At 45.7% G+C, this 24,045-nt stretch overlaps 1 protein-coding gene across 1 annotated transcript; it reads left to right on the top strand.

Annotated features, from left to right (window-relative positions):
- The first annotated feature begins 15,849 nt into the window (after positions 1-15,849).
- Positions 15,850-22,205, top strand: LOC123585618 (dendrocyte expressed seven transmembrane protein). The gene is made up of 2 exons (XM_045453932.1): positions 15,850-16,878; positions 21,641-22,205. Exons 1-2 carry the CDS (start codon positions 15,850-15,852, stop codon positions 21,974-21,976), a joined length of 1,365 nt encoding a protein of 454 aa, XP_045309888.1. The 3' UTR covers positions 21,977-22,205.
- Positions 22,206-24,045: the final 1,840 nt, after the last annotated feature.

Below are 24,045 nucleotides of genomic sequence, written 5' to 3'. Positions count from 1 at the left end.
GAAATAAATATACGTCTCGTGAATTTTTTGTATGATGAAGCCGACATTTCCGATCAGTAGAGTAGTTATGGATTGATTATTTAATAAATAATATTGGGCTAATAGGTGAGCTTCATTAAAAAGCAATAATAGATCCCTTGGTAGACAGATTTATAACGCACCCCTTTTCACCCCCTGTCCATGTCTTAATCCCCACAACCCGTGAATGTGGTACTTTTAAGGGCAAACACATGTGATCAAATTCAGGATTTTGAGACTGGAAAATGAGCCTGGTTTATCCAAGCGGGTCCAATGTAGTCACGAGGGTTATAGGAGGAAGCAGGGGGGTCAAATTCAGACGGAGATGTGAAAATGGAAGCGGAGGTCAGAGTGGTGCAATGGCTGACTTTGAAGATCAAGGGCACGCTAGCCAAAGAACGTGGGCAGCTGCAAAAAGCAAGGACACAGATTCTTCCCTAGAGCAACCGGAAAGAGAAAGAGCCCTGCTGACACCTGGATTCTAACCCTGTTAGACCCATTTTAGACTTCTGACCTTCGGAGCTGTAAGAGAATACATTTGTGTTCTTTTAAGCCACTGAGTTTACGGACGGAGTTTGCAAGTTGTTACAGCATCAGTGGAAGATCCCCCTGGGGCGCCCGGGTGGCTGACTTCGACTCAGGTCAGGATCTCCCGGCTCATGAGTTCAAACCCCTTGTGCTCTGTGCTGACTGCTCAGAGCCTGGAGCCTGCTTCGGATTCTGTGTCTCCCTCTCTCTCTGCCCCTTCCCCGCTCGTGCTCTGTCTCTCTCTTTCTCTCAAGTATAAAAACATTAAAGAAATTTTTAGAAAATCAATATAGTTTCCTATTTTATAAGTTATCAAATAAATATTAGACAGATTAAATATTTAAATGGAAGCACCACATATACACACAAACAAAACAAAACTTTTAAGGGGAGTTGAATTTTCTTTCTTCAAAGACAAAGACTGATTGCAATTTTAAAAACTTCTGTATATAGGGAGCCTGGGTGGCTCAGTCAGTTGAGTGTCTCTTGATTTTGGCTCAGGGCATGATCCCAGGGTCATAGGATGAGCTTCATGCTGAGTGCAGAGCCTGCTTAAGAGTCTTTCTCTCTCTCTCTCTCTCTCTCTCTCTCCCCCTTTGCCCCTCTCACCCATTCACACACACTCTCTCTCTCTCTAAAATAAAATAAACAACAACAAACTTCTGTATGCAAAAAAAAAAAACCCTAAAAATCAAATTAGAATGCAAATTACAAAGTGGAAAATTATTTGAGGTGTATAAAATGGACAGAGAATTATCTTTGAATGGTAATCATCTTTGAAGGGTGATGTTCTACAATGAATGTGAATTATTGTTTCATAAAAGAAGATACATATTTTAACAGAAATTCTATTACTGTGGCAATTGTGTTAAAAATGAATTAAGAGACAAGTACAGGCACTTCACCAAAGAAGATACAGGGATGGCAAATTAGAACATGAAAAGATGCTCCACATCATTGGTCACTGGTCAAATGCAAATTAAAACCATAATGAAATACCACTGCACGGCAATCAGAGTGGGTTAAATTAAATAGACTGACCATACCAAGTGCTGGCAAGGACCTAGAAAACTGGAATTCTCACACTCAGCTAGAAACAATGTGAAAGTGCACAATCACTTTAGAAAACTGTGGCTATTTCTTTTTTTTTAATTTTTTTTTTTAAATTTCTTTATTTTTGACAGAGACAGAGTGTGAGCACGAGCGGGGGAGGGGCAGAGAGAGGGGGAGACACAGAATCCGAAGCACGCTCCAGGCTCCAAGCTGTCAGCACAGAGCGCGACACGGGGCTCGAACTCACGAACTGTGAGATCATGACCTGGGCCGAAGTCGGACGCTCAACCGACTGAGCCCCATCTTTGGCTATTTCTTAAAAGTTAGTCATGCACCTACCATATGATATGGTTATTCCACTCCTAGGTATTTTCATAAAAGAAATGAAATCCCATGCTCATACAGAGACTTATGTTCAAATGTTCATAGTGGTTTTATTTTTAATAGCCCCGAAGTGGAAACAACCCAAATTTCCACCAGGAGGTTTATGGATAAACGAATGACAGTATGTCCATACGTAGGAACACTAATCAGCAATGAAAAGGGATGGTACATGCAACAATGTGGATAAATATCAAAATAATTACACAGCATGAAAAGAGCCAGACCAAAAAGAAAGCGCGATACATGCTGTAGGGGTCCATCCATGCATTTCTAGAAAATAAAAACTAATCTGAAGTGACAGAAAGCAGAACAGAGGAGGTCTGAGGATGGGGTGGAGTGGGGAGGGAGAGTGTGCAGGGGTGCAATGGTGTCCCAGGGAACTTTGGGGGAGATAGGTATGTTCACTATCTTGGTTGTGATGATGATTTGGGGAGTATACACGTATGTTGGAGCTTATCAAATTATACATTTTAAATATGTGCTGTTTGTTATATGTCCATGATACCTTGATAAAGTGGTGTTTAAAAGCGGCTGGACCTTGAAAAGAGATATAAGAAACTTAAGTGCCTATTGCTAAGTGAAGGAAGCCAATCTGAAAAGGCTACCTACCGTGATTCCGACTATATGATATTCTGGAAAAGGTAAAACCATGGAGACGATAAAAAGATCTGTGGTTGCGGAGGTGAGGGTGAGAGAGAGATCCACAGGCAGGCACGCAAAGATTTTCAGGGCAATAGAACTATTCTGCATGACTGAATATCCCCTATAACGGTGGGCACCAGTCATTACACCTCTGTCCAAACCCAGTGAATATATGACGGCAGGAGCGATTTGTAATAAAAACTATGGACTTTGGGTGACTAGATGTCTCAATGCAGGCTTGTTGTGGTACATTTTCTGCTCTGGTGTGCAATGTTAATAACGAGGGTGGTTGTACATGCGTGGGGATGGGGAGTATATGAGAAGTCCCTGTACCTCCTTCAGTTCAGTTTTTCTTTGAACCTAAAACTGCTCTAGAAGATAAAACTTATCAAAAGAAAAAGTGGCTTGAGCCATTGGGATATTTGTTATCTCTCATATCGGGGACCCTGCGGGTGGAGGTGGGGAAGCAGCTACAGTACAGAAATGAGGGCGAAACATGGTAAAACTTCCATATTGCCATAGCAGGAATGATCCAGATCTTTATTGTAAAGGATAGGACTTGGATGGCCTCAGAGAAACACTTGGGAATATCACTCTGAGATTAAAAGGAGAGAGTTTTGGAGCAGAGACCACATAACAGGACTCGTGGGACAAAATTCTTTCATTGTCCGTTCAACGTAGGAAAATTACTACCTCTAACGGGCTGGTCAGGAAAGACTACAGTCATTTTTAAGGGGCTAAAAACCACTAACTGGACAAAATGACAACACTTGTCTAGGCGAGGCCTTGTAGTCTCACAAAACACCCACTCCCTGTCTTGTTCTCCGGAGATTCCTGGGCTCGATGAATCACAGGTCTGAAGTGAACCTCATATTTCCCATGCTTCCTGACTCATCAACACTAAAATTGCCTCTGGGGCAGAGATTCCAGATGGCAGGAGAAAGAATGTTAGATGCTCCCGACTCTAGGGTCATACAGGAGCTTCAGCAGTGGCTGACTGCTCCTTGTCCAACACTTCAGGCAGAATCCTAGAGATGCCCATGGTCACCAGGCCCTGGAGTAGGAAGTTTGTTGTACACCAGGCCCCCTCAACCATTGCTGTTCTGAAGCTATTTATCTCAGGAGTACAGAGACTCTCAAATTGTTCAGTCCACTAACTGCAGACTTTCAAAGTCATGAAGGAACATTGGAGCTGATTCAGGTTAAAGTTCCCAGCTGAGCGTAGCTTTCCCATTGTCTGAGTCTCCTGAAAGCCCAGGAAAGAAATCTTGCAGCAACAGCTGAATGTCAGCATTCCAGCCCCTCAACCTTAAGTGGCACCCACTTTTAGGCGTCTCCAACATCTGAACCCAATTGGCTGCTCTCATTCCAAGGCTTGGGCACTGCTGGGGGGCTCACTGCTTCCCCTTAATGGCTCCTGGGGGGCTGGGGGCACATTACTTTCCTTCTCCTAGTGCTTCTTCAGGCAGCTGCTCCCAGATGTGCTTTCCACAAGCTGACAACCCATCTCCCCTCCCTTCTCTGAGAGCAGAAGGCCTCCTCTCCTCCTTCCCCAAGGGGATTGAGCCCATCCTCAGCTTTCCTTCTTTTCTCCTCATCTTACCTGCTCCTGTCTTCATTCTCCTTTGTGAGGTTGATATCTACATTTTCTCTGTTCTCCAAAAACCAAAACCACTGCTTCTCAACTATTATGTACTCCCCTCTCCATTTCCACACCCAAGACTGCTACAAAGTAACCATGGGCTTGCCCTTCCTGTCCTTGCCTATGGCTCACTCCCAGCCCTCTAGTGACAGGGCTCTTCCAAGAGCACAGTGACCTCCTCATCACCAAAGTCTAGGGCCATTTCCTGGGCTCCATTCTTCTTCCCGCATTCATGATCTCCAGACTGCCTCTGGTTCTCCATTCCCTGACCCATCCCTTTCTTGGGGCCCCCAGTGTTGCTTCTGGATTATCCACATCAGGCATCCATGCTACAGTCCAGACCTTCTTATTCAAATGAAAGCATCTTGCCTCAATGGCGCCCTTCACTTTCAGGACTGAGTCGGCTCCCTGACATGAAGTCGGTTAAGGATATGATTCTGGCAGGCTTATCTCCTTCATTTGTGCCTGCTTGCCCCAACCTCCTTAACTACAGTCACATCGTGATTTTTGCAACTCTATCATTTGTCTCCATGCATTTATTTGCATGTGCCATTTTGTTTTTCCCCTGTCTAGAAGCCTCCCTACCCACCACCCTTCCCAAGGTTAAGACTTATTTCTCAGCCTCGTTGGAGGCAGCTATGTTCTTGAAGCATTGTCTGAATGTGTTCTGTGAGCTTGATGAGTCAACAGAAGCCCTAGCCCTTTGAGTTTTACGATGGTACTCTGCAGCCCAGTACACCATAAACCTATCCCCTCATTCTGCTTTCTCTCTTTACACTGTCTCCCTCTGAAAATCCATTTGGCCTCAGAGCTTCAACTTGCAAATCAATTAGACAGAAATGCCCCGGTTGCTATGTTGCAAGCACTCGCCTGGCTAATTCTCAGCTCTCTATACCTCATGTCTTCTCCTAAGCCAGGGACCACATTCCTGGCTGTTCACAGGATGGATATTTCCATCCGGACATCTTTGTGGAATCATATTTTTCTAGCCACATTCCTCCATGCTCTTTGTGGTTCAGGTGGAAACTTTTGATCATCACTGATTCCTTTCTTTTCTCTCCTCTAGATACCAATTCTGTCCATTCATTCTCTCCAGCCTAAACAAACAACAAACAAAACTCTTTGTTTTGTCTTTCTTTCCTTTCCATAATTCAGATCTGGTTGTGATGGTTAATTTTCTGGGTCAGTTTGGCTAGTGTCCAGATAGTTGGTCTGATGTTGATATAAGGGTATTTTTTTTTTAGAGGAGATTAACATTTAAGTGAGTAAATATTGAGTAAAGTGGATTACCCTCTATAATGTGTATGGGCCTCATCCAATCAGTTGAAGGCCTTAAGAGGGAAAAAGGATGAGGTCCTCAAAGAAAGCAGGAATTCTACCTACAATTCACCTTTGGACTCAAGTTGCAACATCACCTCTTCTCTGGGGCTCTCGTCTGCTGGCTCACCCTACCGATTTTGTACTTGTCAGCCCCCGTAACTATGTGGGTCAATTCCTTAAAATAAACCTCTTTCTCTCTCCACACACACACTCCCCGTATTGGTTCCATTTCTCCGGACAACCCTGACTAATAATACACTGGTCCTACCTCCTAACTCAGCTCCCTGCCCCAGCACCCATTTCTCTCCAATGCACTCCAGTGATGCTCACTGATTTTTTTGTAATATTAATTTGCTCACATTTACGGAATCCCTGTTGTTCATGATGGATGGCTATGTCTCCTAAGCATCATACATTTGGGTATTTTCACCATGATATTTGACCTGAGTTTTCAGGGACCCATCCATATCCTTGTTTAGTTTATGTTTTTCAGTTTATATCAATCCTTCTACATGTTGGCAAGAATCTTGAATTTTAAGGTAAAAGCTTCTCCAGTTATATTATGGGTCTAGATCAAAAGGTGAAGAACAATTTTGTAGAAAGGTTTTGAGGTTTCCTTAACTCCCTCAAGCCACGCAAGCTGGTCCTTTTGGAAGCTAACGTTCCAAAATGGAAAGATGGAGAGGCATTACACAGACAGTTACACCTGTCTTGGGTCATCAACGCAGAGATGGCCCCTTCATGCCTCTGGGACTGTGGACGGTAGAGTGGACGGTGAAGTTTGTCACTAGTCCCTGTGCTGAGCCTGGGGTGGGGAGAATTAGAGTAAAGCGAGAAAAGGACAGAGGAAGACGACCCTCCAAATTTTCATAACTCACCCTCCGTTGTTTGAGAATGCCTTATTTCATTATTAGCTAGAATTGATTTCTGGAGCATCTACTCTGAGGAAAATACGGGAAAGAAATATGGAGTTCCTTTGCATCAATTATCCCCTTTGTCAATATTATGACTTAGTCACCTTGTGGGGGAAATAAAGATGCTGATTCATGGTGATGTGACCCTCTTGTTACTTCTGGTTCCTTTTTTCCTATTGTATATCAAAACTCAGAGTTCATGGGAAGGGTATTTTCGCACTTAGAGAAGAACCTGAGAGGAACCTGTAAGTAAACTTTCAGAATATTTTGTTCTTGGAATTGCTTAAGAAAATTTTTTTTAATGTTTATCTATATTTGAGAGAGAGAGAGAGAGAGCACGAGTAGGGGAGGGGCAGAGAGAGAGGGAGACACAGAATCCGAAGCAGGCTCCAGGCTCTGAGCTGTCAGCACAGGGCCTGACGCGGCATTCGAACTCACAAACCGCGAGATCATGACTTGAGCTGAAGTCGGACGCTTAACTGACAGAGCCACCCAGGTGTCCCTGGAATTGCTTTTTTTAATGAAAAAAAAAATTAGTAAATTGGAATATACAATTGAGACCAGAGGATACTTTAAGCTCCTCCTCTGCCCCAGAGAGTTTATCTGTGTACAGAAATACCAGAAAGAAGTCTTTATTAATGCGGGCCGGAAGGATCCGAATACCCTCATCTGGGGACTACCACAGCATGATAACCCTCTTACCAGAGCAGCTTGGGTAAATTTGCCCATTCCCCAGGTTTTGAAGAATTGACCCCTGTTGGCCGAGCCTCTGGGGGGTGGTGAGGAGCAGGGCCGGCCCGGACCTGCCGTGGAAGGCTGCCAGGCCTCACTGACAATGCCCCCCGCACAATGACAGACTGAATTGCTCCCTAAATGCTCTTCTGTTTACCTGGTAGCTTTCATTAATCTTTTCTTTCTTGTGTGAAGGTTGCTTCCAGGGAGGAAGTCATTTGCTGGCTTTCCCAAGGCAAGAACGATTAAAAGGAATGAGGAATTCACTCCACCTCAAAAGGAGGCCTCTGTGCCTGCTGGAGCGATTTTGGCAGTCTGAGAGAACAGTATGTTCCCAAACAGATTATAAGTTTCCAAGAATTTAGGAAGGAAGGAAGGAAGGGAGGGAGGAAGGAAGGAAGGAAGGGAGATCGGGAGGGAGGGAGGAAGGAAGTGTTAGTCAAGTAATCGTCCATTCTTCCTTTGTCCCATTTACAGGTGCTGGGCTGGAAAACGCCAGCCCCCAGAGCCAGCTCTGCGGCTCTCTTGTGCCTCTCATTTCAGACTGTAGGGCTAGCAGCAATGTTAGAATTCATTTAGCCCAAGGGAGCTGTGGTCCTGAGAAGCGAAGTGACCTACCCAAGGTCACACAACTCGTCCTGGGTGGAAGCAGGGGAGGCCACAGGTCTCCCATCTCCCTGCCCTATGCTCTTTTCCTATTCCACTATGACCTTTAACCTTTGTCCCAACTTCCTTTCAGTCCTAAAGATGAGAGAGAGGTTGGTGGGTAGATAGGTTCCCCCGGGGGGGTTAGCAAAGCCGGCTGGAGGAGCACAGAAAGACTAGAAGGATCATTAGTCTGGATTTCCTTTTCCCCAGGGTGTCTGCAGAATGCATCTGAGCTTGTGACGCATAAGCCGTTGGCTTCTGCATGGGAGCAGGGTCAGAATGAGTTGATCTCACTTAATGGAAATTTGGGGACGTCAGACAAGGCGAGCATTCCACATGTAGGGAAAGAGGGGAGCAGGACAATTGCCTAGATCTTGATCTGTAGCTTTTTCCACAAGGAAGTCACCTCGCCACCTTGATTTCTCCTGCACTTACAGTGAGGTTTCTGTCTGTCAGCCCCAGAGCAGCACTGGTGAAATGCATCTCCGATATCCCCCAATCTAGAAAGCTCCTAGGATAGGCCATTTCTTTGGAGGAGGCTCTAGTCATTATGTCATGGCTGCATTTGTCCTGGCTGCTGCCTGGGCTTTGTACGTGAAGCAAGGAAGCGGTACAGCTCCAGAGTTGATCTGTGCTCAAAGAATGGTGCTCAGGAATGTTGGCCCCCCTGACTCCCCCACGAAGTGGCTGAGCAGGGCTCCGAGGTGGGGGCCTGGGGGCCTGTGCTGCTGCCTCTGGCATTCGACACCCCCTGGGGAAAACAGCCAGGGCCACTGTGTATGCACCTCACAGCCCATGCTTGCTATGCGGGGTTGATGGAGAAGCCTGGCCCTTCTGTTTCCCATGGCAACAGCTCAGCTCTGCGTGAAAGCAGATAAGTGTGGGCTCAGGCTGGCTACACAAACTGCATGGGCTGCCTGGCTCTCGGCTTGGACCGGGGGCTCCTCCTCACCAGCCCTATTTCCTTCCTCGTCCCCGCCCACCCAGCCCCACAAAAATTGCTTTAACCCATGAAAGAGAGGTGGGGCCTCAGTGATGCTCTCCTGTGGACTCTACCTGTGGTTTTCCCACCCAGGGTGTGGCGCAAACTGTAGTTTAGGGATGAAGGCAGGAAAGTGGTAATTGCTCTTGGGATATTGCTGTTGGTAAAAGCAAGAAGCAGGTACTCTGTCCTGGGGAGACAAGGATGTTGAGTCAGGCAATAAACATTATCGATAATGGAGGCAAAACAAAGAGAAATTGCAGGTTAAAAGGATCAGGTTAGCCTTTTAGCAGCTCCCACAAGAAGCAATGGAGAGAGGGAGGGAGGGGCTCCATCGGGTAAGCACCGACAGAGGGAAGGGAATAGAGTTAGAGATCTTTGGGGAAAATAAATATTCCCAAGGCATAGAGAAAAACCTTTATGCATGAGACTGGAAACTGGCCTACAGCATGATTTTAAAATGTCCCAGGGGATAAAACGAAGGAGAGGAGGAAGAATAAGGTAAGGAGGGAGGCAGAGCAGAGAAGAAGGAGCAGTGAGGATTCCCCAAAGACCAAGACTCGCAAACTGACAGTGGCCGAAAAGCAGCTAGAGTATTTAAAAAGTTTTTATGTGTGTGTATATATATATACACACATATATATATACATATATATATATATATACATACATATATATATATATATATATGTATATATATATATACATACACACACACACACACATATCAGGAGATGTTACCCCCAAGAGTCTAGATTTCTGGCTTCTTTTGGAAAAAAAAAAAAAAAAAAAAACAACAGCAGAAAATTTGGCAACACTGGGACTCCATACAGGCTTGAAAAAAAATCTGTTGGTATGGAGGCTACTGTACCTATAACTGTAACTGGGGCCTGGGCTCTCTGGCCCCCAAGACCTACTGCCCATTGCTCTATACCCCTCACCCCAAGAAGTGTCTGTGCCTCCTGATTTCCTTTATTCTTTACAGTGCTTCTCTGACCCTTGTAAGTATTTACAATGCTGAGGGCTATCCACACTGCCCTTATTTTCCGGCACAGGGCAGCCGACCCTGCGACGTGCCCCGCACCCCCGCCCCCCTCACCACCCTGCTCCCCAGCCCAACAGAAAGTGTGGGCACCTGCACTGAACATACCTCTCAGCTCCCTGATCCTGGTTGAGAACGACGGACCTGTGGCCTTGACCTCAGACTGGGATGGGCCTGACACCAAATGGGCTGGTTCAGGGGAGGAGTGAGCCTGAGCTTAACACTGACCGCAACAGTCTCTAAGGAAAACATGGAGTAGGACACAGCTGAGCAAAAGTGCCGGCCCGGGGAAAAGAGATCCCCAGTCAGCTCTGGAGGGTCCGCTGGGCATGTGCTGGCAGAGGGGGCGGGGGCCACCAGATGCAGACGACAGTGCAAGGAGAGCTGACACCACCACTGTGAAATCCACATTTCTGGATGCATGCGTGATTAGGGTGCTGGGAATATATTTCAAACAAATTTAGAAACTACTCCTTGGGGCGCCTGGGTGGCCCAGTCGGTTGAGCGTCCGACTTCGGCTCAGGTCATGACCTCACAGTTGGCGAGTTCGAGCCCTGCATCGTCGGGCTCTGTGCTGACAGCTCAGAGCCTGGAGCCTGCTTCGGATTCTGTGTCTCCCTCTGTCTCTGCCTCTCCCCCACTCATGCTCTCTCTCTCTCTCTCTCTGAAAAATAAAGATAAACGTTAAAAAAAAAAAAAAAGAAACTACTCCTTTAAGACGGTTTTAAGAGAGTCTAGGAAGCTGCCCATCTTGAACCCTCAGTGGCGCTTAAATGTGGGTCAGAATTCCAGTTCATCCACTTATCAGCTGTGTGACCTTGGGCAAGTTATTTAACCTCTCTGAGCCTCAGTTCGCTCATCTAAAATATATAGCTATAATAATATCTATAATATCTAGAGCCGTGAAGATTAGAAATAAGGTACATCAGATGCGAAAACAGTGACCAGGTACTTGGTGGACAAATTGAGAGACATAACCTATTATTGTTGTTATTTTGCTAAGCCTGGGAGGCACAAGCAACAGTTTGTCCACTTTTCTATTTATGTATGTTGGGGTGCCTGAGGGCAAACTTGGTATATGGGAAAATTTTTTTTTCTTTTTCTTTTTTTTGGCATGTGGGACATTTTAACTCCATTACCCAGGAACACCGGTAAGGATTTTGAAACAGAGTTCGCAAAGAGTCAGAAGTGAGATGCTGATGTGATGGGAAAAGTGGGGGAGAACTGGGGTCTCCCCCACCCATCTCTGTCTCCATTGCCAGGACAGCCTCAGCCAGTCCCTTCGCCTCGTTGGATTTTGTTTCCCCGTCTGTGGAAATCAGCTGGCAAGGTGTCAATCATCTAGAGCTGTGCCCTTCAGTACCATGACACCAGCGACACGGGACTATTTAAATTTGAATTATTAAAATGAAATCAAGTTAAAAATTCAACTCCTCAGTCACACTGGCTCTATTTCAAGTGCTCAATCATTGCATATGGCTAGTGCTGACTGTGTTGGACAGCACAGATACAGAACATTTCCCTCGTCACAGAAAGTGCTATCAGACAGGGTGGAATTCAAGAGCTTGCTACCCAGGGCCTGTCCTCAGATAAGCAGCATCAGCCACCTGGGAACTTGCCAGAAAGGCAAAGTCTCAGGCGCCATTCTAGACCTTTAGGACCAAAATCTGCATTGTAACAAGGTTTCCCCACTGATCATAGACTCAAGTTTAAGATGCCCTGATCTGTAAGATTCCTTTTGGCTCTCAAAATGAAATTTAGGAATCTGGGTCTCTGCTTGACAAAGTCTATGGGAAAGAAAGGAGCAACTGACTTCTCCAAATCTGGATTCCCAGATTTGCCTCAAAGGAAAGAATTGGGGCCATCCAAGGAAACTTTAACAGGACAATCATACCTCTGCAGAAGAGGAAGGGAATCAGCAGACTTCTAAAGGAGTCATGGAAACAGCAGTGCTGGGAAGGCAGTGCAATCCCACTCCTGTCGCTATGCCTCCCTTGAACTTGGGGCATTCAGTTGTTGCTTGAAGACCTTCAGAGAATAGAAGTTCTCAAGTTCTCTTTTTTTTTTTTTTGTGGCCGCCAAAAAAAAAAAAAATACAAGAAATGGGCTGCATTTACTAGGCACTTTCTGTCCTGGTCGTCTTAAGGGGCTTGCTAAAACTCTCCTCGTCCAACTACACCAGAAAGGAGCTCAGGCGGAACTGATATTCAAGTAGGGAAAATGAGAAACAGATTGGGGAAGAAATCAAGGCCACGTTCAACAATGACAGGAAGGGCAGACTGGACACCAGCTTCTGGACATGTGGTCCCAAGCCCAGGTCTGTGGCTTAAACTATAAAATAAGAGAGGATACACTCAATCCTCTCACTGCAGAAAGTTTTGGTGTCTTTTGGTGATGTGCTGTTTTCAGTACAAAAATAAGGAGGATAATATTAAATCTGTTGCTCATTAAGAAAACATGTGCCTCTTACAGGACAAAATTGCAGCTGTATATCTTATTTAATTGTTATTAGTTTGTCGCCCAATGTTAAACTTTTAATATGTCCATAAATCTGTTTCTTACTGTCAGAGAAATATCTGTATTAGGAACACACTGTGCAAGAATGAAGACGAGAGAAGGGAAATATGAATCCAAAATACACATTATTAATTTTTTAGGAAGCCAGGAGAAGGGTGCCTCACGAAGCATATTAGAAAAAAAAGCCAAAACAGCTGGGATTTCCGATTTGCTTGAGAGAAAAACCTACTGAATCGAGACACAGCCTTACAGGGCCAACTATCTTCGGCAGGGGGAGAAGTGGGCAGGTAGAAATGGGTTTGTGATACACAGGTCAACTCTTAAACATGACGTCACTGGCAGAACGTGTCATGCTTTTCCAGCAGACATACAATGAGCTGAGTGTCCTGTCACATAAGCTGGAGTCATGGAATCTGGCCATGGCGCGGGGCGCAGGGAGCTGGACTGGGAGGCAGCGAGAGCAGGTCTGGACCCCACCACCGACTCTCTGGGCGCTCTGAGGCTCGGATTTCCGCGAGCCTCTGAGCCTCGGCTTCTGTGTGAAATGCAAAGAGCATTTGTCTTTGGGGGCTTCAGGGAGAGAGATGCTCTACATAAAGTGAACGGAATGGGCCGTTAATCCCTATTAGTGGATCATTTAGACAAATAAAGGTTTGGAGGTCAAACCCAAAGCTATGGCAAAGAAAGTGAACAGGGATATGGCTGGGAGGAGGGACAGCACTTCTGACCTGCTCTGATGCATCGTGTCCTGCCCACCTGCTCACCGCTGACAGAAGCTGTCCTCCCGTCCAGCCCACAAGGCAGCTGACTCTGGCTGGCAGTGCTGGGGAAGGTTCGGGGGCACAGGAGCCCTTTGGTGGTTTCCAGGGGTCAAAACAGAGTGGGAGAGGGGTCAGTGCATGGAAGAACGACCAACCTCCAAACCAGCTTCCAAATCTGAAAGGAGGCAAGCGTGCAGGAGGAAAGACCTCCGTCCTTTTGCTGGTCCCTGTTCTAACAGCTATTCCAATTCCCTTCTGGACAGCGTGAGAATATCCTCTTATGTGGGATTCTGAATCTCTAAAAAGGCCGGTCCCACATAGTAATCACCCATCTTCAACACTTCATTTCTCTCCAGGTCTCTTTTCTGTGCCGAGCGTTTCCCCTCACGTGACGGGAGCCGTACGCCCTCTACATTATTGTAGGAGAAACATCCACAGGTTTGTTCCTAACTTGCCTCTTTGTCCATCTCATTTCCACTCTTCATCAACTTCATTCAGCCTGAACACAAAAAGAATCGTTCCTTTTCCTTGAATTGCTCGGTTCATGCCCACTAGCCAATGCCTGGGCACCTCTCACACACTGAGTATAATCCCGGCTCAAACATTGTCCAGCTATTCCAGAAATCCAGCCCCAGCTTATCCGATGTGAGAAGCGATGTATTTGACAGTGGTTTGTTTGTTTTTTTAGTTTACTTATTATTTTGAGAGAGAAAGAGAGAGTACGTGCACACATGCATAAACTGGGGAGGGACAGAGAAGGAGAGAGAAAGAGAGAGAGAGAGAGAGAGAGAGAGAGAGAGAATTCCAAGCAGGCCCCACACCATCAGTGCAGAGCTGAATTCGGGGCTCAATCTCATGACCATGAGATTGTGACTTGAGCCGAAATCAAGAGTCAGATGCTTAACTGAGCCACCCAGGCGCCCTTATTTGACAGTGTTTAAAAACTGATCAATATCTTCTTTACAATCCCACACATACCGTATGCTCTCTTTAGATACTTTCATGCCAATCAAGAAAGAAACGTCTCAAATTGATTTTATATCATTCCAAATGAACCCAAGACCGTCTGAGTGCATCACAGACCTAAAGATGCATGACTGACAGGGTGGTAGCAGGCTCATTAGCACCTTCATTTTAATCCTGCCAGATCTGGGAATAAAGAAAAGGTGATTCGTTCAGTGACAAAACATTCTTATTTCCCTTGCAAGATTCTCAGAGAGCAACTGCCCTCAGAGGGTAAGGGCGGGCTGGAGGGTGTGGGTAAGACACAACCGTTGGTTACAGGGCAGAGACACAATGGCTTCAGTCCGGTGCCTCATTTAGGTTTGGGTGCCCTTGGTACGCTTTCTGGTCTGCAAGATTAGGGCAGAAAAAAATAGATGACTATCAAAAAGTGATCTTACATAATGCAATGTGTTGAAATTTTAGCCTATTCATCAGCCTAGGGTTTATTTCAATTCTTACAATCCATGATACAGTATTGCTGTTTTTATCAATTCACAACCAGTGCCTAAGAAAGCAGCACAGAATTCGGTGACTTAAGATAAATAAGCATTTATTACTACTCAAGTGGCTGTGCTCAGCTGATGGGCTGCCTGGTGACTGGCTGGTCTAGGAGGGCCCCCTTCAGGTGTTTGGCAGTTGATTGGCTATTGGCTGGCTATTGGTTAGAACCAAATCTGGTGAGATAGGCTCATTCACGTCCCCCCACACCCAAGCTGTCCATGTCCTAAGGCCCAGAGCCTGTTAATATGTTATTTTACATAGTGATAGGGTCTCTACATATGGGATTAAGCTAAGGACCTTGAGATGGGGAGATGATCCAGGTTCATCTGGGTGGGCCCAATATAATCACAGGGATCCTTCTAAAGGGAGGCAAGAGAATCAGAGTCCCAAAAGATATAAGGATGGCAGCAGAGGTCTGAGAGGAAAGAAGGTGCAACATTGCTGGCTTTGAAATGGAGGAGAGTCCAAGAGCTTCCAGATGCTGGAGAAAGTGAGAAATGGATTCTTCCCTGGACCCTCCAGAAGGAACATAGCCCTCTGGACTCATTTTAGACTTCTGACTTGCAGAACTGTAAGAGAATAAATATATGTTTCTATAAACCACTAAGCTTGTGGCAATTTGTTGCAGGAGACTAACATCCCTGGACCTGTTAAAAAGTCAGTAGTAAGGTTCCAAGGGAGAAGAAGTGGATCATAGACTCAGGTCTGGCACACTGTCACTTCTGCTGTGTTCTATGGATCAAAGACATCACAAAGCCATTCTAAATTCAAAGGCTGGAGAAATAGACCCACCCACCTCTTATCGGATTCTGTTTCTCCCACCTCTTGACGGGAGAAGCTGTAAAGTGGCATTTAAAGGGATGAGGAGGGGTGCCTAGGTGGCTCTGTTGGTTAAGCATCTGACTCTCGATCTCAGCTCAGGTCCTGATCTCAGGGTTATAAGTTCAAACCCCACATTGGGCTCTGTGTTCGCTCTTCACTGGGCGTGAAGCCTACTTTAAAAAAGGGGGTGGTGGTGGGGGTGTGGAGGTAGAGATGGGTAAAGAATTACGGCCATTTTTTGCAACCAATCTACCCCATGTCCTTTACACAGTGACAGAGGACATTCAAAAGCAGTGTCTGACCCTGGTTTCTTTTTTATTTCCAGGGACACAAGGAGCATGGGTGTCTTTACCTCAGGCGCTGATATCTTCCTAGGTCTCTGGGGGATGTACGTGTCTCCAAGAAGCCCTGGATGGATGGACTTTATCCAACATTTGGGAGTGTGCTCTTTTGTTGCTCTCATTTCAGTGGGCCTCTTGTCTCTGGCCTTTTCCGGGTGTCTGTCCACATTCATAGCCTTTAGCTCCTCCTGGATGGTCACTTGTGTTCTGCTTTGCTGCTCCAAGCATGCACGATGTTTCATTCTCCTCTTCTTCCTTTCCTGTGGCCTGCGGGAGGGCAGGAATGCTTTGATTGCAGCTGGCACAGGGATAGTAATCTTAGGACACATGGAAAATATTTTTCATAACTTCAAAGGTCTCCTGGACAGTGTGACTTGCAACCTAAGGGCCAAGAGCTTTTCCATACATTTTCCACTTTTGAAAAAATATATTGAAGCCATTCAGTGGATTTATGGCCTTGCCACTCACCTAAGTCTATTTGATGACCTTATTTCTTGGAACCAGACTCTGGCAGTCTCTCTTTTCAGTCCCAGCCAAGCCCTGGAGGCACAGCTAAATGACACCAAAGGCCAAGTCCTGGGTGTCTTGTACCAGATGGTGACGGCAACAGAGGTATTGTCCTCCCTGGGACGGCAGCTCCTTGCCCTAGCAGGGCTTTTGCTGGTGCTACTTGGCACTGGCCTCTTCATGAAGCGATTTTTGGACCCTTGTGGTTGGAAGTTTGAAAATATCTTCATCACTAAACAATTTGTTCGGTTCGATGAAATGGAGAGGCAACTACAGAGGCCCTGTGTCCTCCCACTGAATAAGAAGGAAAGGAAGAAACACGTTGTCATCCCATCTTTCTGGCCGTCTCCTAAAGAGAGGAAGAACCTGGGGCTGTTTTTCCTCCCCATTCTTACCCACCTCTACATCTGGGTGCTGTTTGCAGCCATAGATTATCTTCTGTATCAGCTCATTTTCTCAGTGGGCAAACATTTCCAAGGCTTGCCAGGGCTGGAGGTCCACCTGAAACTGCACAGAGAGGTAAGCGTTCACAGGTGCTTCTTGCGATGCGTCCCGGCTATTTGCTGGCTTGCCTTGAAAAAGATCATGAACCTCCCAGAGCAGGGCACTGCCTTCCTTATTCACCTTGGGATTCCCATGATGGCACAGCGTCTGGCATGTAGAAGGAGCCCAACAATTGTTGGTTAAGTTGACTTGAAATCCTGTTGTTAGAGTATGATGTCATCCTGAAAATCTTTGGTCACCGTTTTAGTTTCCTGTGGCTGCTCTAACAAATTGACCCAAACTGGGTGGTTTGAAAGAACAAAAATTTATTCTTTTATAGTTCTGGGGGTAACAAGTCCAAAATCAGTACCACTGAGCTGAAATTAAGTGCGAGCAGGGCCACAATCACATTGGACTCTAGGGAAGAATCTACTTGTTGCTTCTTAACAGCGTCTGGTGGCTTGTTGGCTTTTCTTGGCTGTGGCTGCAACCCCCATCTTCACTTATGTCTTCACATTGTCTTCTCTGTGTATGTAAAATCTCTCTCTGCTTTCCTCTTAAAGGATGAATGTGATTGCGGTAAGGCTCACTGAGATAATCAGGGTAAATTCTCCATCTCAAGATCTTTATCTTGGTCACCACTGCAACGTCCCTTTTTTCCAAATAAAGTAACATGTATAGGTTTCAGGCCTTAGGATCTTATATCTCTGGAGAGAGGGAATTTTTTAGCTTTCTATAGTTAGCAAACACTGAAATGGGAGAATAGGTGTCTCTGATATGGGACATGAAGTTGGTTCTCAAGCAAGAGTACCTGGCATGAACCTAGAGTCTGTCTTCCTCTCTCCCTTGGACCTGTGCAGGTAGACTTTGAGCAACTTCTGTGAATGAGAACCTCTTTTCTTTGCATCTTGAGTCTGTATGCAATATAGGAGGCCTGTCAATGCATCAGCAGAGCATTTAAGAGGGTGGTTGCTGAAAAATGGGCTCCTAAGTAACCAGATATTATGGCTGGTGCTAGTATATGATAACACCCCCTAAAAAAGAAAAGGAAAGGAAAAGAAAAGAAAAGAAAAGAAGAAAAGAAGAAAAGAAAAGAAGAAAAGAAAAGAAAGAAAAGAAAAAAGAAAAGAAAAGAAAAGAAAAGAAAAGAAAAGAAAAGAAAAGAGCTACCTTGGTTTTTTAGGTCAGTGGTTCTCAACCTTAAGTGTGACCTGAGCCGAAATCAAGGGTCAGATGCTTGAGCCGCCCAAGTGTCCCAGGGAGAGTACTTTTAATAAACACTCCATGGGATTTCAAAGGAGGTGGTCTATAGAGACCATATTTCGAGAAAATTTGGTGCAGGTGCCAAAAGCAAGGACCTTCTAAGTCAGTGATTATCTGCCACAGCCACACAGCGCCTTCACTGTGGACCTGAACAAGCCAACAAACACCCAGGAATCAGATTTAAGTGGATTGGGGTGAGGTCTGGGTGAGGGATTTTTAAAAACTCTCCAAGTAGTTCTGACGTGTGGCCAAGATTGAGAACCACTGTTCTAAACTCCGCCCAAAAGAAGGGAGTTGAAAGCCATTGGATGGATCTATGACAATCTTAATTGGTCAAGATAGTGTGTTTCTCTGAGCTGGTGCCCCCCGAGCCTCAGGGAATCTGCCTTTCTCTCCTTCGTTCTTGTTCCTCTTGGCAGCTGTGTCCCAAGCAAGAAGACCATGAGTTTTGTGCCACCCACCTTTTTTCTTTTCCATTTTTCTGTGGGGAAGTTTGTGATTATGTGGCATGTCAGAGGATGTGGGTATTGTCAGACATTGTCTTGATTTTTTCGAAACCAGAGGTTGTGAACCTGAGCTAGGTGGGACATGCGTGTTTATGTGCATGTATGCATGTGTACATGCGTGTGTGAGTGTGTGTATGTGGGTGTGAGTGTTGCTCATGGTGGGGTAGAGTGTGCCAGCCTGGGCTAGTGCAAACACCAATAGCTGTCTGCACATGTCTGATTTTCCCTTGTTTTTGGTCAAGCTACAGTCCCGGAAATCTTAGAAGGAAACGGCAGAAAGGATGCCTGCAAGGCCTCCTTTGAAGCCCCACTCTTCCACGGGCTCTCTTTATCTCGGGAACTGGGGTCTTCTGGTAGCATCCACACTTTTCTTCCCAGCTTCCTCTGGCTCAGCAGGTAGGTCGACTCCGCCCCCTCTAATCCTGGGCTGCTTCTCAGAGTTGATTACCCTGAGCATTCTGCTGCCCCTGAAGAATTCAGTTAATTACAAGATCTCTGTTGCTCTAGATATCTGGAGCAGGGGGAATAATGGAAGCGGTGTCTCCAGTGAAAGCTAAACTAACTCTTCAGACATGCTTAATCCTGGGGGTGGTAGGGAAAAGGGTCTCTCCCTTCCCCTCCCCAAGCCCATTCTCCTTTGTCTTTTTTCCTTGCTTGGTTCTTCCTCTCCTCCCTTCTCTTTTTGCTTCTCTCTCACATTTCTCCCTCAGCCAATACCCATGCCTGCTTTGTGAATTCTCACCATTTTAGACAGAATGAGAAAAAGGCAAGTTCTGCCTTCCAAAAAAAGCCCAGAAGCTTTCCAATGACAATGTCCTGACAAATACATTTTTGGGCATCACAGGGTACTGGAGATGCAAAGATGTCTAAGCTTTGCCAGCTGCCATTGCACACTCACATCCTGGTGGGGGAGGCCGCCACCCTCTCGCATAGCGACAGCCGGGCGGTGGGTGCTGGGGCAGGTGTGGGTACGAGACAGCCGGGCGGTGGGTGCTGGGGCAGGTGTGGGTACGAGACTGCTGTGGGGCTCCTCGAAAACTCTCTCCTGCCGTGCCTGGGGGACTGCCATCAGCCGCTGGCTCCAGGGACTTGCAGTGTCCTGCCCTTATCCCAGGATGCCCTTGGTGGCCGTGGGTCCCTCTGTTGCTGCAGGTTGAGCAGGAAGAGAAACATCACCTCAGGGTTTTGCCAATATTTCTCTCCCACTTTCATATGATTTTAAATAAGTCTTTTAAGTAGAGAAGAAAGAAGGGAAATGACCCAAAGGGAGCTAGCTGGATGGGTGGGCATCATAAGTAAAAGTAGCCAGCATTGTTGACTTATTGAGCACGTATTGTGCACAGCATTTGTCTGCATTAGCTTTTCAGGACTGTCTGATACCAGAGCGGATCCTCGGTCCATTACTCAGCGCTGTCTTGGCAAATTGTGTACTTATGAGAGGTAAACACATTTTAAAACATCAGGGTACCATTTAGCATATTGCTCAGCATTTTGAGAGAATTCATTTGTCTTCCACATTACCCTCCGCCAACCCTGTACAAAAATGTTGACTCAATCTTTATGAAGCCCTGAGTCCCAAATGCAAAATCCCCAGTTAGATTCCTAGATTAAGTAACTTCTTCCAAGACCGGACACCCGCTGCTTTCTTATTGCAGGATTTCTCATCACTGACTCACTCGATGTGTTTGTTTCTTCACTAGTATTAAAAAGAGCACATGCTTTGCTCTGGGGACTGAAATCTCTGTGTTTAATTGTAGGTGAACTGTCTTTTTAATAAGAGAAAATGAAAGGCAACATTTTCATTGCTTAGGCACAGTGGTGGAGAAATTACAGATTTGACTTGACATCTATAGAGACGCCCCAGGTTTGAAGTTTCCAGAGTCTTCACAGGCACTGGGACAGCTCAAGGTGCACTCTGTTCTCTAGGTGTGGTTGTGTTCTTTTGGAGAAGTCGTTTCCCTCTTCCTGCCCGCCCCTGCCCCCCCAGCTCTGGGGTGCTGCAGTGATAATAGCTTACTAAGTACTCCAGTTTGTAAGGTTAACGCTCCATCCCCAAGGTGCTTAATTTACACTGGGAGTAGTTTATTCATGGGCAGGATCTGCTCCATTAATTCCTGTTTTACGAAATTAGAAAACAAATCCACCGAGAGATTAAATGACTTTCTCAGGTCAGGGAAAACAAAGTGCTGAATCAGCACACACTTTTGCTGGTGGCTTGGCTGGGCGGCACAATGTCATCTTTTGCCCTCTGTTGTCAGTCCACTGAGGGCAACTGGTTTGTACTCTTGCCTTCAAGCAGAAAGGAACACATTCCCCCCGAGCATCCAGCAGAGATGAGACAATGTCCTGTCTGAGACCTCTACACAAAGGGTTTAAAGCCACCTTCAGCAAATACTATTCTTAGTATTCTTACGCTAAGAATAATTCCCTGCCCCCAATGTCTAGAAGGTTGATTTAGAACATAATTTAATGCTTCTGCATCTTTGTGACCTCGTGGTCTGCCGTCGGGGTATTTGTCAAGATGGGGAGGACATGGTGGGGTCTTAAGGGGCTATGCTCCAAAAAAAAAAAAGGCTCTTGCAGTTAAGCTAAAAACATCTTTCATCAGTCCCACGTTTCCTAGCGTGTAGAAACAGGTGTTCCATAAAACTGGGTTATGTGGTCAAATGTGTGAGGAGAAGTGTTGGCTGAAGTGAAATGGATTTCTCCGCCTTCTTCTCAGAGACTTCAACAGTCTCATGGGGATCCTGACTCTCCAAAGAAAGGACAGAGTAGACAAACTTATCTGATACGTTTTCTCTCAAGGAAATCTATATTTCCACAAACCCGCTTTAGAAAAACACTGCAACCGCTGCAAAGAACACTCGGCCCTTGTCTTTGCTCCCATCCTAGCACACAAAAGGAGCTGCTCCAGTCCAAGTCCCTGCATGGTTCACACTAAAGCTATGCATTGCAGGGCAGGATTGAGCAAGACAAGGACTGAGGGCAAAAATGGCATGGATCTTAAGGGTCTTATTCTTTCATTTTAGGAGCAAGGAACTCAAGACATCATACATGACTCTTCCTTTAACATATCTCTGTTTGAACCCACCTGCATCCCCGAGCCAAAGCTCCTTCTGTCTAAGACCTGGGTTCCTCTCACCATTATTCTTGTGATACTAGTGGTGCTGGGACTGCTGTCCTCCATCCTGACGCAGCTTAAAATCCTGGTGTCCGCGTCCTTCTACCCCACCGTGCAGACGGAGCGCGTCCGGCACCTGCATGTGAAGCTCCTGAAGAAGAGAGCGAAGCAGGCACTGGGAGGAGGAAACAGTAAACAGAATCTCTACTTTACAAAGGCAAGGCAAGCCAAGATGGCGATGTAATCTGTAATGAAGGAGACTTTGGGTTTGAAGGGCCAGTGGACTTGCAAAGCCCTCTTCAATTTCATGTTAGGGTTCACACCCCTAGCAATAGATAGGACACCAAGGGGAGAAAATTAATAGATATGTGTGGCTAAGGCTCTTCGCTTCGTGCTTTTGAGTGGGCCAGATGGGTCTGCAAGATATTTCTCAAAACGCTGATTTTTTTTTTATTTTTTAATTTTTTTAACGTTTATTTATTTTTCAGACAGAGAGAGACAGAGCATGAACGGGGGAGGGTCAGAGAGAGGGAGACACAGAATCTGAAACAGGCTCCAGGCTCTGAGCTGTCAGCACAGAGCCCGACGCGGGGCTCGAACTCACGGACCTCGAAATCACGACCTGAGCCGAAGTCGGCCACTTAACCGACTGAGCCACCCAGGCACCCCAACGCTGATTTCAAGTAGGTACAGTCAGCCACAAGGTAGAGAGGCTACTGGGAAGGCCCTCTGCAATTATTATTAAAGGACCGTGCCCAGTAAGAGCGATTTATCACGTCGAGGACAAATAAATAACAGAGGGAACTATCTACTACAGCTTGGTAAACTTCAAAGAATTTGTTCATGCTCCAGCATTAAAGTATATGTATGATGTACATATGATGAAGAGGATTTCTATAGGCATAACGTATATGTATATTTATGCATAGATATGATAATGACTTCCTACACATAAAATGAATGCTCATCGAAGATTTTATTTAACTTATTAATTAATGAAGAGACGGTAAGAAATTCCAACCAATTCAAAGAACAGTTCAAAGCGCACACACACACACACACACACACATATATATATGCCACCAGGAATACCCAAATGAATGTGCTTACTAGATGCAAAACTGGCTTCTTCCACAAAGTGGATGGGAGGATTAATTGCACTTTACAGGGTGAAAGTCATTTCACGTGTCCGTGGACAAGAATCATTCCCATCGTTGCTATCAGCTCCCAACAGCTGGGAATGGGGAAATGGCTTAGAAACAATGAAAGGCTAAGGTAACCCACAAGGATAAGTTTCTGGCCATTTCCAAGTCTCTTTTTTTTCTCCTTTTTATAATGGCACAAGACCATTTTATTTCTTTATTTTTTGGGTAAGTTTATTGATTTATTTTGAGAGAGACAGAGACAGCCCAAGTGTGAGAGGGGCAGAGAGACAGGGAAAGAGAGAGAATCCCAAGCAGGCTCTGAGCTGCCAGCACAGAGCCCCGTGTGGGACTCAAACCCACAAAGCGGTGAGATCATAACTTGAGCCGACACCAAGAGTCAAACGCTTAACCGACTGAGCCACGTAGGCGCCCTTGGCCATTTCCAAGTCTTTTGCACGTTTTTCTGATGCCAGCAGCCCACAATGAGAAGTTTATGTCACAGGCATCTGAAATGACTCTAATGCTCATTCATCGGTCTTTTTGTCTCTTCAGATTCACTTCTGGCTTCCAGTCCTGAAAATGATCAGGAAGAAACCAATGGGCACTGCAGGTGAAGACAATCCATGAGAGACTCCAAGCAGCTCCTCGGCCACACTGCTCCAGCAATTCTCCTCAGGTCTGCTGATGGTCCCTATTTTTGCCCAACAGCAGAGAACTGTGTTGCGTGATTCCTCGGGTGTTTGAGTTTGCAGACCAAACCACTTTTCTTCATAAGGCCGCAGGGCTACCAGGCTAATGGCTTTGTCATCTGTCTTCCAAACAAAGCACATGATTTGGACGATGTCACGGTGTAACAGAATTATAACCAGACCCCTGGAGGATGAGTCTTAGCATGGAGTAATATTCAAAGAAAAAAAAAAAAAAAACACAGAACAAAAATTAGAAAAAAATCAATATCTCTACTGCTGACTTATAGGCAAATGCCAAGGAGAACATAACACATATAATGCCGGGAAAATATCTTTAACCTCTTCTGTCCCTTCTCTGCCCTTTTAAATATCTCTCATAGCTATTCACTATACACAGAACTATCTCCCTTTCCCCTGTTCCTATTCAAAAAACAAATCCTTTTTTTGAAACCCATCTCTAGCAGCTCCTAATTTCTCCT

The sequence above is a fragment of the Leopardus geoffroyi genome, chromosome C3 (assembly GCF_018350155.1).
Source record: "Leopardus geoffroyi isolate Oge1 chromosome C3, O.geoffroyi_Oge1_pat1.0, whole genome shotgun sequence".
In the NCBI taxonomy this organism is placed as follows: domain Eukaryota; kingdom Metazoa; phylum Chordata; class Mammalia; order Carnivora; family Felidae; genus Leopardus; species Leopardus geoffroyi.
Note: the sequence above shows the minus strand (reverse complement) of the source record. Positions and strands in the feature narration are given on the sequence as shown.